The sequence below is a fragment of the Anolis carolinensis genome, chromosome X, assembly GCF_035594765.1.
Source record: "Anolis carolinensis isolate JA03-04 chromosome X, rAnoCar3.1.pri, whole genome shotgun sequence".
In the NCBI taxonomy this organism is placed as follows: domain Eukaryota; kingdom Metazoa; phylum Chordata; class Lepidosauria; order Squamata; family Dactyloidae; genus Anolis; species Anolis carolinensis.
This window is the reverse complement of record NC_085847.1, coordinates 7,379,210-7,393,668: the sequence shown is the minus strand read 5'-3', so window position 1 is coordinate 7,393,668 and position 14,459 is coordinate 7,379,210. Positions and strand designations below refer to the sequence as shown.

The 14,459-nt window shown below is 43.1% G+C and overlaps 1 protein-coding gene across 1 annotated transcript; it reads right to left on the bottom strand.

Annotated features, from left to right (window-relative positions):
* Window positions 1-184: 184 nt before the first annotated feature.
* plbd2 (phospholipase B domain containing 2) lies at window positions 185-14,404 on the bottom strand. Its single transcript, XM_008118679.3, has 12 exons — window positions 14,106-14,404; window positions 12,415-12,508; window positions 12,028-12,186; window positions 11,838-11,938; window positions 10,895-11,109; window positions 9,304-9,398; window positions 8,991-9,151; window positions 7,360-7,455; window positions 7,129-7,200; window positions 5,326-5,478; window positions 4,320-4,482; window positions 185-1,112 (listed from the first exon to the last, which is right to left on the bottom strand). The coding sequence occupies exons 1-12, from the start codon at window positions 14,321-14,323 to the stop codon at window positions 945-947; spliced, it is 1,695 nt and encodes a 564-aa protein (XP_008116886.1). The 5' UTR covers window positions 14,324-14,404; the 3' UTR covers window positions 185-944.
* Between the last annotated feature and the right edge of the window lie 55 nt (window positions 14,405-14,459).

Below are 14,459 nucleotides of genomic sequence, written 5' to 3'. Positions count from 1 at the left end.
GAAGTATGATCTTCCAGAGAGGAGCCAAAAACTCATCTCCTCTTCAGTGGTATATATCCACATGGCAATTTGGTTATTCAGTTGTTAGACTGATAAACCTGGTTGTTTCTGATCTATTAGGAACAGAGATTATGCACAAAAACACAAAAACGAAACTCCCAGGACAATTCAGAAACACACAATACAAAGTTAGCACAAGACATTTATTAGGACTTTTTAAAAAATCATCAACATCACACAAGAGATAGAAATTCCTTCATGAGTCCAACCCAGAAATCCTAACGGACAGCAGTGGGCCGTATGCCACCGAGACAATGCTTCACTTTCGACAGAAAAAACTGCGAAGCTGCTTTTGAATGTTTAGGCTCACAGATCCCTTGCCTCCTTGTCCTTTGTCTAGCTGGGATTTCCTTAGCAGCATTGGTTTTAAAGGAAAGAATCAAGAGAATCCAGACAAGCTGAAGGGAAAGGCACTCTGCACATGCTCAACTGAATTGGCGCCTTGCGAAATGAAATGGGATCCGAGGTTGCAACATGACATATCCCTTGCTTTTAGGTCTACGGGCCACTTTTAAGGCCATTGCGAAATGGGAAGGCGTCCTTTTCCGTGGCCTGGCAAGACCCCGCTTTCCGTCCCTGCGCCCCACAAACTATCCCACTCCGATGCCCAGGAAGCCTATGTCACCATGTCGAGATTGGACAGGCGTTTTCAAGGCATATTTTCATAACTTAATGTGAATCGAAACAAACCGGACCCAAAACGATTCCTCGGAAAGCTATCCAAATCCACCACATTATATATATATATTTTGGAATAATTATATCACCCTTCCGAGACTGTTTCCTTGGACGAAAGAGGGCCGGCTAAGGAGGCAAAGCAACGGGGAGAAGGGCCCCCGGCACAGAAGCCCACGCCACGGGGAAAAGTCCGATCCCCAAAGGCATCAACCCCAGTGGACTTGGATGGGCGAGAATCTCCAAAGGTCGGGGTGGCCCATGTGGAGCAGATTGCGGTAGGGAGACGAGCTCCACTCGAAAGCGGGCAAATCGTCCCAAGTCGGGCCGCTGGTGGCCACAAAGCTGTAGAGTTTGGCCATCTCGAAGGATGTCACCTAAGAAGAAAAAAGGATGAAGACATTGACCCAAAACAAGTCCAGGAAGACGTTGATCTTGCAGCCGGCATGGATCCTTAGAGTTGAGGAACAATAGAGAAGATAGGGTGTGTCTACACCAGGGGTCCCCAAACTAAGGCCTGGGGGCCGGATGCGGCCCTCCAAGATCATTTACCTGGCCCCTGCCCTCAGTTTTATAATATAATATTTTTATATCAGTTTTAATAATATAATATTGTATATACATATAATATTGACAGAAATATTAAAATGTAATACAATGTAATACTAATAATAATAATACCATATAATAATATTAATTATATATTATATATTACATGTAATATTACTAATAATATTACAATATAGTGGTATAATTCAATATCTATATATATAAAAGAGTGATGGCATCACAGCGACCAACAAAACAACAAAACTACAGGCCCCCCAACCTCGAAATTTGACAACACAACCCATCATCCATGCCTCTAGGTTGATACAACAAAAAGAAAAGAAAAGAAAAGTCCTAATTAGAGGGAAAGGAATAATTGTTTTTATCCAATTGCTGCCAGTTAGAGGACTAATCTCTGCCCACTTGGTCTCCTAGCAACCCACTCAGCCCAGGGGACAGGCCGAGTTAGGCCTCACTTAGGCCTCTTCCACAGATTAGCTGATTTGCACTGGATTATATGGCAGTGTAGACTCGAGGCCCTTCCACACAGCTATATAACCCATTTATAATGGACTTAATGTCAGGGGAAAACTTTTGCCTTTTACCTTAACTACCACCAATTCCTCAATACTTTATTTCCCATACCACCATACTTCGCCACAGCAACGCGTGGCCGGGCACAGCTAGTAGTAATATATAATGCTAATATTGTTCTATGCTAATAATATAATATATTGTATATAGATATAAATTGTAAGCTGCTCTGAGTCCCCTTCGAGCTGAGAAGGACAGGATATAAATGTAGTAAATAATAAATAAATAAATAAATAAATAAATTTTTGACTTAGGCTCGCCCAAAATCTGAAATGACTTGAAGGCACACAACAACAATAATCCTAATTAACTTGACTATCTTGTTGGCCAGAAGCAGGTCCACACTTCCCATTGAAATCCTGATCAGTTTGAGTTGGTTAAAATTGTTTTTATTTTTAAATATTGTATTTTTCTTTCGTTGTTGTTGTTTTTGCACTACAAATACAGTGTGCATAGGAATTTGTTCATTTTTTTTCTTCAAATGATCATTCGGCCCCTCAACAGTCTGAAGGATTGTGGACCGGCCCTCTGCTTTAAAGTTTGAGGACCCCTGGTCTACACTGTAGAATTAACACAGTTTGGCCCCATTTGAACTGCCACGGCTCAGTACTAAGGAGTCCTGGGAGACGTAGCTTTCTCTTGAACCTTCTCTGTTAAAGAGTCAGTGCCTCACCAAACTGCAGATCCCAGGATCCCAAAACATGGTGGAGCCACGGCTGTTCAAGTGGGGTCAAACTGTATGAACTCGACAGTGTAGATGAACCCAAAGCGGCCACGTCTAGTCCTTGGTTGATCCTAGAAGCTCCCAAGCAATATGTCAGGATGAAGGAAACATCGGGTGGCTCTCATTGCCGTTTATGACAGGACAATCAATAGATTTGTAAAATAATAATTATAATTATAGGACAGCAAAAGCAGTATTATCATCATCATCAATAATAATAATAATAATAATAATAATAATAATAATAATAATAACAACAACAACAACAACAATTTGGACAGGAACAATATCTGAGGCTTCTGGAGAATAATAATAATAATAATAATAATAATAATAATAATAATAATAATAATAATAATAATCCTTGCAGCCCAGGAGCAAGCCATCAGAACAAATGCAATTAAGGCCAAGATCGAAAAATCAGCTGATGACCCAAAATGCAGACTGTGCAAGGAAGCTGACGAAACCATTGATCATATCCTCAGCTGCTGTAAGAAAATTGCACAGACAGACTACAAACAGAGGCACAACTGTGTGGCCCAAATGATCTATTGGAACTTATGCCTCAAGTACCACCTGCCAGCAGCAAAGAACTGGTGGGATCACAAACCAGCAAAGGTCGTAGAAAATGAACATGCAAAGATCCTGTGGGACTTCCGAATCCAGACTGACAAAGTTCTGGAACACAACACACCAGACATCACAGTTGTGGAAAAGAACAAGGTTTGGATAATTAATGTTGCCATCCCAGGTGACAGTCAAATTGATGAAAAACAACAGGAAAAACTCAGCCGCTATCAGGACCTCAAGACTGAACTGCAAAGACTCTGGCAGAAACCAGTGCAGGTGGTCCCGGTGGTGATGGGCACACTGGGTGCCGTGCCAAAAGATCTCAGCCGGCATTTGGAAACAATAGACATTGACAAAATTACGATCTGCCAACTGCAAAAGGCCACCCTGCTGGGATCTGCACGCATCATCCGAAAATACATCACACAGTCCTAGACACTTGGGAAGTGTTCGACTTGTGGTTTTGTGAAACGAAATCCAGCATATCTATCTTGTTTGCTGTGTCATACAACGTTGTTGTGTCAATAATAATAATAAATATTAAAAACTTTAATTGTATTATTATTATTATTAATAGTAATAATAATAATAAAAAACTTTATTTGTATACCGACCTATCTCCCCAATGGGGACTCAGGGTGCCCAACAACATATTACGGCAAACATTCAGTGCCATATAATACATTCAACTAATAATATAATAATATAATATAACATAATATAATATAATAATAAAAATATCCGGGCAATGTCCCCTGGGCAACGTCCTTGCAGACGGCCAATTCTCTCACTCCAGAAGCAACTCCAGTTGCTCCTGACACGGAAAAAAAAAACCAAACTAATAAATAAGACATACCATAACTTAAAAAAACACACATTATACATCTGCCAGGCAGGAAGGCACAATCAAAGCCCTCCCGACAGATGGCCATCCAGCCTCTGCATAAACATTTCCAGACTCCAACGGACTCTGAGGGACCATATTCCACAGCTGAACTGCTCTGACAGTCAAGAGGTTCTTCCTAATGTATAGGTGGGATTTTTTTTCCTGCCTTTTGAATCCATTGCTCTGTTGTGGCTTAGTCTCCAAAGCAATAGAAAGCAAGCTTACTCTCCTCTCGATGGAGAGGTCCCCTCCGTCTCTTACCTTCATATCCGTCCCGCCATGGGCCCTCTGGCGCAGGGCCCCAAAGGGATAGGTGCCGTTGGCGGGGTTGAGGTCCGAACGGGCGGAAATGGCATTTTCTCCATTCTGCTGTGGGTCGCAGCCTTGGCAGCGGGACAGCGGGTCTTTCGGGAAGTTGTTGAACCTAGATATCGGGAAGAGAGCGACAGAAGAGAGCAAAGTCAATGCAATAATAATAATAATAATAAATAAGGCAACTTTAGATGGTCTAGAGAGGACTATGTTCTACCCACGGATCCATCACAACTCCAGTCCTTCTTCTTCTTATTATTAATAATAATAATCATTATATCAATAATAATCTATATATATAAAAGAGTGATGGCATCACGGCGACCCACAAAACAACAAAACTACAGGCCCCCCAACCTAGAAATTTGACAACACAACCCATCATTCACGCCTCTAGGTTGATACAACAAAAGGAAAAGAAAAATAAAGTCCTAATTAGAGAGAGAGGAATAATTGCTTTTATCCAATTGCTGCCAGTTAGAAGGCTAAGCTCCTCCAACTTGGTCTCCTAGCAACCCAAAAAAAAAAAACACTAAAAAATTAATACAATAAAATACTATAATAACAGAAAATAACTAAAAGTAATACAAGAAAATAATAAAATATAATAAATAAAAATATAACTTACAATAAAATTAATTTAAAAAATGCAAATAACCAAAAAAATTACACAACAATTTTTAACCAATACCACCACCACTTTGCCACAGCAACGCGTGGCCGGGCACAGCTAGTAATTTATTATTATTATTATTATTATTATTATTATTATTATTATTATTATTATTATTATTATGAAATCCAGCATATATATCTTGTTTGTTGTGTCATACTATGTCTTTGTGTCAATAATAATAATACTGCTTTCGCTGTCCTATAATTATTATTTTACAAATCTATTGATTGTGCTGTCATAAAAGCCAATGAAAACCTCCCATGCACAGGCGACTCCTACCTCATGAGTCGGATCATAGAATCCAGATCCCGGACGAGGGTCTGGTTGCGCCGGAAAATCTGGGCCCGGGGGTTCTTTTCGTAAGTGAACCAGTCGCCGTACTTCTGCACCAGCTGAGGAAGACCGCTAGCATTGAAGATCTCTTTAAAGTACCTGGAGATAAGAAACAGGCGTTCAATTATTATTATTATTTTATTATGGCACAGCAAACAAGATCTATATGCTGGATCACAAAATCACAAGTCGAACACTTCCCAAGTGTCTAGGACTGTGTGATATATTTTCGGATGATGCGCGCAGATCCCAGTAGGGTGGCCTTTTGCAGTTGGCAGATCGTAATTTTGTCAATGTCTATTGTTTCCAAGTGCCGGCTGAGATCTTTTGGCACGGCACCCAGTGTGCCCATCACCACCAGCACCACCTGCACTGGTTTCTGCCAGAGTCTTTGAAGTTTAATCTTGAGGTCCTGATAATAATAATAATAATAATAATAATAATAATAATAATAATACATCACACAGTCCTAGACACTTGGGAAGTGTTCGACTTGTGATTTTGTGATATGAAATCCAGCATATTTATCTTGTTTGCTGTGTCATAATAATAATAATAATAATAATAATAATAATAATAATAATAATTAAGGCCAAGATTGAAAAATCAGCTGATGACCCAAAATGCAGACTGTGCAAGGAAGCTGACGAAACCATTGATCATATCCTCAGCTGCTGTAAGAAAATCGCACAGACACACTACAAACAGAGGCACAACTATGTGGCCCAAATGATTCATTGGAACTTATGCCTCAAGTACCACCTCCCAGCAGCAAAGAACTGGTGGGATCACAAACCTGCAAAAGTATTGGAAAATGAGCACGCAAAGATACTGTGGGACTTCCGAATCCAGACTGACAAAGTTCTGGAACACAACACACCAGACATCACAGTTGTGGAAAAGAACACGGTTTGGATCATTGATGTTGCCATCCCAGGTGACAGTTGCATAGATGAAAAACAACAGGAAAAACTCAACCGCTATCAGGACCTCAAGACTGAACTTCAAAGACTCTGGCAGAAACCAGTGCAGGTGGTCCCGGTGGTGATGGGCACACTGGGTGCCGTGCCAAAAGATCTCAGCCGGCATTTGGAAACAATAGACATTGACAAAATCACCATCTGCCAACTGCAAAAGGCCACCCTACTGGGATCTGCACACATCATCAGAAAATACATCACACAGTCCTAGACACTTGGGAAGTGTTCGACTTGTGGTTTTGCGAAACGAAATCCAGCATATCTATCTTGTTTGCTGTGTCATAATAAAATAATAATAATAATAATAATAATAATAATAATAATAATAATAATAATAATAATAATATTGTTGTATCTCTTGGAACCTCATCTGGCAGTAGGGCATTTATTCTGGACGCATGTTTGGGACATTGCCTGCAGAAACCTTCCCTGGAGGGCTTGGATGGTGACAGGGAGTTGGTCTGGATGACCTTTGGAGGTCCAAACTCAAGGATTCAGTGATTCTATGAGAATGATGGACATCCTGGAGCATGGACCCAGAGTTCTCTAGCATCAAGCCAGTCTCTTAAGATGCTAGTCCTTATGTTTCAAAATATAAACAAACATGGGGAACTGTCTTGAAATGAGTCAGAACACCCAATGTTGTCCAACACCAATGGATCTCAAGTCAGTGTTGGATCACCATTCCAGGGACACGATCTAGGACCTTTGGCCACCCAATGGTCTTCCCTGGACACGAAAGCGATGGCCACAAGCAAGGGGTCCTTACGGCACATTGTAGCTCGCCCAGTAGCCTTCTTCATACAGCAACTTGGTCTTGTCCTCTGCGATCACCATCCCCCTGGAGAGACAGAGACAGGGAAGAGTCATCCTGACCCTAGCGGAGTATCTTCCCAGACAAGGAGGCCTTCCAGTCTTCATGGCAAAGCCCAAACAACATAATTACGCAGAGAAACAACAACATCAATACAATTCACAATATTAATAATAAATTACTTACGGGATCTGCTCCAAGACAGTAAGGATGCCTTCCTGGAGGTCCGCCTTGCCTGGGATGAAGGATTTGTAATCCACAATCATCCACTGGTTGTTGTATCTGTGCGGAAAAGGACGTAAGTCAGTAACTGGCCCCCGTGAGATTGTGTGGCTCCATGGCCATCTGTCGGGAGGGCTCTGGTTGTGTCTTTCTGTCTGGCAGGAGAGGATTGGATTGGATGGCCCTTGGGAGTGTCTTCCAATAATAATAATAATAATCACACAGTCCTAAACACCTGGGAAGTGTTCGACTTGTGATTTTGTGATATGAAATCCAGCATATAGATCTCGTTTGCTGTGTCATACTATGTCTTTGTGTCAAAATAATAATAATAATAATAATAATAATAATAATAATAATAATAATAATTACACAGTCCTAAACACTTGGGAAGTGTTCGACTTGTGATTTTGTGATATGAAATCCAGCATATAGATCTCGTTTGCTGTGTCATACTATGTCTTTGTGTCAAAATAATAATAATAATAATAATAATAATAATAATAATAATAATAATTACACAGTCCTAAACACCTGGGAAGTGTTTGACTTGTGATTTTGTGATACGAAATCCAGCATGTCTATCTTGTTTGCTGTGTCATAATAAAATAATAATAAGAATAATCATCATCATCATCATCATCATCATCATCACACAGTTCTAAACACCTGGGAAGTGTTCGACTTGTGATTTTGTGATATGAAATCCAGCATATAGATCTCGTTTGCTGTGCCATACTACGTCTTTGTGTCAAAATAATAATAATAATAATAATAATCACACAGTCCTAAACACCTGGGAAGTGTTCGACTTGTGATTTTGTGATATGAAATCCAGCATATAGATCTTGTTTGCTGTGTCATACTGTGTCTTTGTGTTATTAATAATAATATATACATCAAACAGTCCTAAACACTTGGGAAGTGTTTGACTTGTGATTTTGTGATATGAAATCCAGCATATCAATCTTGTTTGCTGTGTCATACATTGTTTATATTATAAGGCAAAAATGGCAAACATTCAATGCCATGTGCAATAACAGAAGAAAACGTAACAATAATTAAAACAAACAGATTAAACCCCTTGGCTAAAACATATAGCTCAATCAAGGCATCACAAATAACACAACGGGCAGTTAAAATTTGTATAAAAATACAGCTCTTCGATAAGTTATGGTAATTGTTGTCAAACATTGTCAGATTGTAATCGTCGGTGATAAGATGCTACGTTTGGTCCTTCCATAGCCAACCAGAAGATATACCAGTTGGGGGATTCCAACTGCAATCCAAGAAAAGGAACATTATTATTATTATTATTATTATTATTATTATTATTATTGACACAAAGACATCGTATGATACAAACGAGATATATATGTTGGATTTCGTATCACAAAATCACAAGTTGAACACTTCCCAAGCGTTTAGGACTGTGCGATGTATTTTTGGGTGATGCGCGCAGATCCCAGTAGGGTGGCCTTTTGCAGTTGGAATTTTGCAATTATTATTATTATTATTAAAGAGAAGGGTCTTTCCCATCGCCTCCTCTGTTTGAACTGGAGATGCTGGGACTGGGCTCCACTTCTGCCACTCACGTGCCGCTGTTGAACCGCTGGAAGATGTCCGCCCACTCGGCCCCGCTCTTGGCAAGCCGGTTGGCCACAAGGTTGCGCAGCCACTCCAAGACACTGCCCTCGGCCTGGATGTACTTCCACAGGGAGCCGTTGCTGTTCCCGATGGTGGTTTCCAGGCAGACCTGCGGGGTTGGGAGAGCGCTCAGTAGGCCTCAAAAGCAACGGGATATGCTGCCTGGGAATCCTTTTCTGGATGGCCATCTGTTGGGAGGGTTTTGATGGTGTCTTCCTGCATGGCAGGGGGGTTGAACTGGATGGCAAAGCTGCCACTCACCAAGCCGCTGCTCAAGATGTAGAAGTCGTCGCCAGAGAAGATGGTGCCCGGGTACGAAGAGAAAGCCTGGATGTAACCTGGGACCAAGCTGCCACCTGAGGGACACAACCAACATTAATAACATTATTATTAATAATAATGTTGATAATACAACAACAACAATAATAATAATAATAATAATAATAATAATGTCTCCAGTATCAATTTAACAATATAATAATATATGTACTCATATTATACTGTACTAATATTATAATACCAGCTATGCCCAGCCATGCGTTGCTGTGGCGAAGTCTGGTGGTATGGGAAATAAAGTATTGAGGAATTGGTGGTAGTTAAGGTCAAGGGTAAAGGTTTTCTCCTGACATTAGGTCCAGTTGTGTCCAACTGCACACTGAAGTGGATTATATGGCAGTGTGGAGTCCAGATAATCCAGTTCAAAGCAGATAACATGAGATTATAAATGGGTTATATAGCTGTGTGGAAGGGCCTTGAGTCTACACTGCCATATACTATAATCCAGTTAAAATCTGATAATCTGTATTTTATAGGCAGTGTGGAAGAGGCCAAGTGAGGCCTAACTCTGCCTGTTCCCTGGCCTGAGTGGGTTGCTAGGAGACCAAGTGGGTGGAGCTTAGCCTTTTAACTGGCAGCAATTGGATAAAAACATTTATTCCTCTCCCTCTAATTAGGACTTTATTTTTCTTTTCTTTTTGTTGTATGAACGTAGAGGCATGGATGAGGGGTTATGCTGCCAAGTTTAGTGTTTCTGGGGTGAGTAGTTTTGTTGCTTTGTCCTAGGCCGAAATTTCATTACTCTTTTATATATATAGATATTGTATATACATATAATATTGATAATAATAATATGTTGTAATAATTTTAATAATAATAATAATAATACACTATTATAATTGAATATTTATATTACATGCAATATTACTAATACAGTAGAGTCTCACTTATCTAACATAAACAGGCCGGCAGAACGTTGGATAAGCAAATATGTTGGATAATAAAGAGAGAGTAAGAAAAAGCCTACTAAACATCAAAATAGGTTATGATTTTACAAATTTAGCACCAAAACATCATGTTATACAACAAATTTGACAGAAAAAGTAGTTCATTACACATTAATGCTTTGCAGTAATTACTGAATTTACAAATTTAGCACCAAAATATCACAATGCATTGAAAACATTGACTACAAAAACGCGTTAGATAATCCAGAACGTTGGATAAGTGAGTGTTGGATAAGTGAGACTCTACTGTAATATTGCAATATAGTCGTATAGTACAATATAATAATATAGAATGCTTATATAGTGCTTATATTGTGCTATACTAATAATATAATACATTGTATGTATATATAACTTGTAAGCCATCCTGAGTCCCCTTCGGGGTGAGAAGGGCAGGATATAAATGTCGCTAATAAATAATAATCATAATATTCATAGTCCACCCTATCCCAAGGGATCTCAGGACAGTGTACAAGTAAAATCCCATTAAACTTTCCGAATGTAACTCAACAAACATAATCCTGAGCTCAACCTATTGTGCCTCCCGTTCCAATTTTCCTGCCACTCACTGTCGGGCGAAGTCCGGAACGGCAAGGTATACTTCTTGAGGATCCGCAGCATGGACTGGTAGCCGTTCCACGTATCATGGGACACCAAGAGGTCCCGGTTTCCAGGCAAGAGTTTGATGAAGGCTGAGCAGGACCCCGAACCCAGGACGCGCTGCTTCTCGGACTTGTTGAAGGCCGATTCCAGGTCCTCCAAGTCCCCTCCCAGCTGGAACAAGCTAAAAGAAGGTACATTCATGGAGGATCTGCCACGCTGGCCACACTATAGGGGACTCTGGGTATTGACTAGAGCAGTGATTCCCAAAGTGGCTTCTTCCCAAGAGCCCAAGACAGGGCTGAGCATCTATACCTCTCCTGAGGCACTTGTTGGGATGCAGAGGGCGGAGCTAGGGAAGGGGGCGGGGCCTCTTTCCAAGAGCCTGAGACAGGGCTGAGCCTCTATACCTCTCCTGAGAGGCCTTTTAGGACTAAAGGGTGTGGCTAGGGGTGGGGGCGGGGCCTTTTCCCAAGACAGGGCTGAGCCTTTATACCTCCCTTAGGTATAAATTGTTAGAACACAGTGGCGGGGTATAGAGGTCCAGCCCTGTCAGCCACTTGGGAAGAGGCCCCACCCCCTCCTCTAGCCCCGCCCCCTGTGTCCTGGCAGGCACAGGACAGAGATAGAAGCTCAGCCCTGCCTCAGAGCTCGTAACTCCGCCCATTCCAGTCCTGGCCGCCCATTTGTGGCCCCGCCCACCTCCCCCTCCCAGCCCTGCATCTTGGACTGGAGAGAGGCTCAGCCCCGCCCTCTTGAGCAGGAACCACGCCCACCCCTCTAAGCCTCGCCCGCCTTTCCAGGGGGCGCTGGGTAGTATTTTTTTTCTGGAAAGGGGGCGGCAGGCCAAATAAGTTTGGGAACCACTGAAGTAGAGTTTCAAAGGCATATATCGTATTCACCAAGACTCACAGGAAGCCAAAGGGGGCGATGGAGAAGGGCCCGGTTGGGAAGGCCACGCGCCCGTTGTAGCCGTCTTCGAGGCCCTTGAGTTGGAGCAGGGCAAGGCGGACCTGGAGGGTGGGGCGGGACAAAGGAACAGGGTCACACCGAGCCCTCACCACACAAATCGGGAGCCCAAAGTGAAGCTCTTTCGACTGACCTGGTACCAATATTGGGAGCCTTGGGCCCGCTCCATCTGCTGCGCCATCCAAGCCAGGTTGGTCTCGATGTAGCTCCTCAGCTTCTGGCAGTACTCCGTCTGGAACTTGAAGGGCCCACAATAGCCCACCATGGTGTTCATCCAATGCATGTAGATGAGCTGGAAGGCACCCAAGAGAGAGAGAACATTCATTGCTGTCTTTGGATAAGAACGTAAGAGCAGACCTCCATCTGTGGGGAAGGATGGGATGGTATCTTCTGGCACAACAGAAAGGGGTTGGTCTGGATGGCCTTGGTGGGGTCCCTTCCATAGGATTCTATCTTCCAAAGGGAGAAACACAAGGGCTCTGGTGGAACCTTGGAAGAACTATGGTCCACCTTCTCCTACCTGCTGAGATACAGTCGCTTCCGCCAATCCGGCCGCATAGGCTTGGAGGCTGTCGTTATACTTCTCATTGGTGGTCAACTCCAAGGAGGCCCACCTGAGAAAGAAACGTCGGTTTTCAATGCCTCGGCTCAAGGCGACGGAACCCCGGGAGTTGTAGTTTCCCAAGGTCCTTCGTCTTCCCAGGCCGAGAGGGCTGGTGACTCACCAAATGACAACTCTTGGGGTTTCACAGCATGGAAGTATCCTGGGAGTTGTAGTTTTCTTTCAATTTGCCTTGCCAAACTACAACTCTCAGGGTTTCAGAGCAAACCCTATGAGATCAAGCGGAGCACCTGGGTCAGCCCTTCCTCCAACCTGTTCGCAATAAATCAAGCGTAGGAACTCAAATAACCCCCTGACCTACTTTTCTGACCAGCCCAGCTCTGAAACCACAGTTTTCCCAGTTCTGGGGTTAATCCCACCAATCTTCAGGAATGAGCCAGACTTGTACAAACACCTCTAAGGTTTTTACGAGGGAGGTGAGCAACCAAGGCCGCAAGACCAGAGACAGACCGGTCTGGGAAGGAGCCCCATTTAGTCATTTATCCCCAAAGCAAAGGGCTTCTAGCTCCTTGGGACTACAAGAATGAGGACGTTGCAGTCCAACACACCTGGAAAAGTTCCTGCATCCATTCTGCAGAAACAGTACAGGACTACCTGTAGTAGTAGTAGTAATAATAATAATAATAATAATAATCTGATTATTACACTCTTCTCACTAACAACTTGCTCTACACTGCAGAGTTAATGCAATTTGACATCATTTCACTGCTACAGCTTAACATGATGTTTTGGACAGCTCATTCCAAAACACTTGGGAAACTACAGAGCCCAAGTCCAACATACCTGGGAAATGACAGAACCTACGTCCAAAACACTTGGGAAACTACAGAGCCTAAGTCCAACATTCCTGGGAAACCACAGAGCCCAGGTTCAACATACCTGGGAAACTACAGAGCCTAAATCCAACATATCTGGGAAACTGCAAAGACAAAATTCAAAATACTTGGAAACATATATGGCTCAAATCCATAATACTTGGGAAACTACAGAGCCCAAGTCCAACATATCTGGAAAACTACAGAGCCCAAATTCAAAATACTTGAAAACATATAGGGCTCAAGTCCATAATACTTGGGAAACTACAGAGCCCAAATTCAAAATACTTGGAAACATATAGGGCTCAAGTCCATAATACTTGGGAAACTACAGAGCCCAAATTCAAAATACTTGGAAACATATAGGGCTCAAGTCCATAATACTTGGGAAACTGCAGAGCCCAAATCCAAAATATCTAGTCATTCCTATGATCAGAGTATCCAGAATTAGACATGATAGTTTTGATAACCCTTTAGCATTACAACTGCATGGAAAGGTACCTTCTCCTCCTATCCTGTTGGATGAAGGCAGTCTGACACTATATTGTCATGGCTCAGTCTTCTAGGATCCTAGGAGTTGTAGTTCCCCAAGGTCTTGAGCCTTCTCCTCCCCAAACCGCAGCTCAAAGGGCAAGATTTCCCCAACTCTGAGTGCCAGCTGTTTGGGACTTCATCTCCCAGAATGCCTACTCATTGGCCGCAGCAGCTGAGGATTCTGGGAGTGGGAGTCCAGAGCGCCTGGAGGGCTGGCCGGCGCCTGCCCGCCTTGCTTACCCGTTCTGCCGGATGCCTTCGGTGAGGTTGGCCCAAGCGACGGCGCCGGGGGCCCAGCCGTTGACGAGCTTCAAGGCGGCCGAGCCGGGCTCCAGCACCACCGAGCAGCTCCGGGTCGGCACCGCAGCCGGATCCGGGAAGGGAGGCGGGCGGCGGGCTGGAGAACGGGCCAAAAGCAAAGCGAGGCCGAAGAAGCGGAGCAGCCAAGCGGGAGCCATGGGCCGAGGAAGAGCGCCCAGCCGCTCGCACAACTGAGCCGTGCCCTGCGGCGCTACGCCGGGGTGGCCTCTAGAGGGAGCTCTGATCACCCAACGCACTCCAAGGCGCCTAAAGCAACACCGCACTGAATGCCGG

What these genes read in the sequence shown, in the direction of transcription:
- plbd2 (XM_008118679.3), bottom strand. Translation starts at nt 14,323, where the DNA reads ATGGCTCCCGCTTGGCTGCTCCGCTTCTTCGGCCTCGCTTTGCTTTTG. An exon ending in GCTCCCAATATTGGTACCAG is followed by an intron (nt 11,939 to 12,027) that starts GTCAGTCGAAAG and finishes CCCACCCTCCAG; the next exon opens with GTCCGCCTTGCCCTGCTCCA. An exon ending in GTTCCGGACTTCGCCCGACA is followed by an intron (nt 9,399 to 10,894) that starts GTGAGTGGCAGG and finishes TGTGTCCCTCAG; the next exon opens with GTGGCAGCTTGGTCCCAGGT.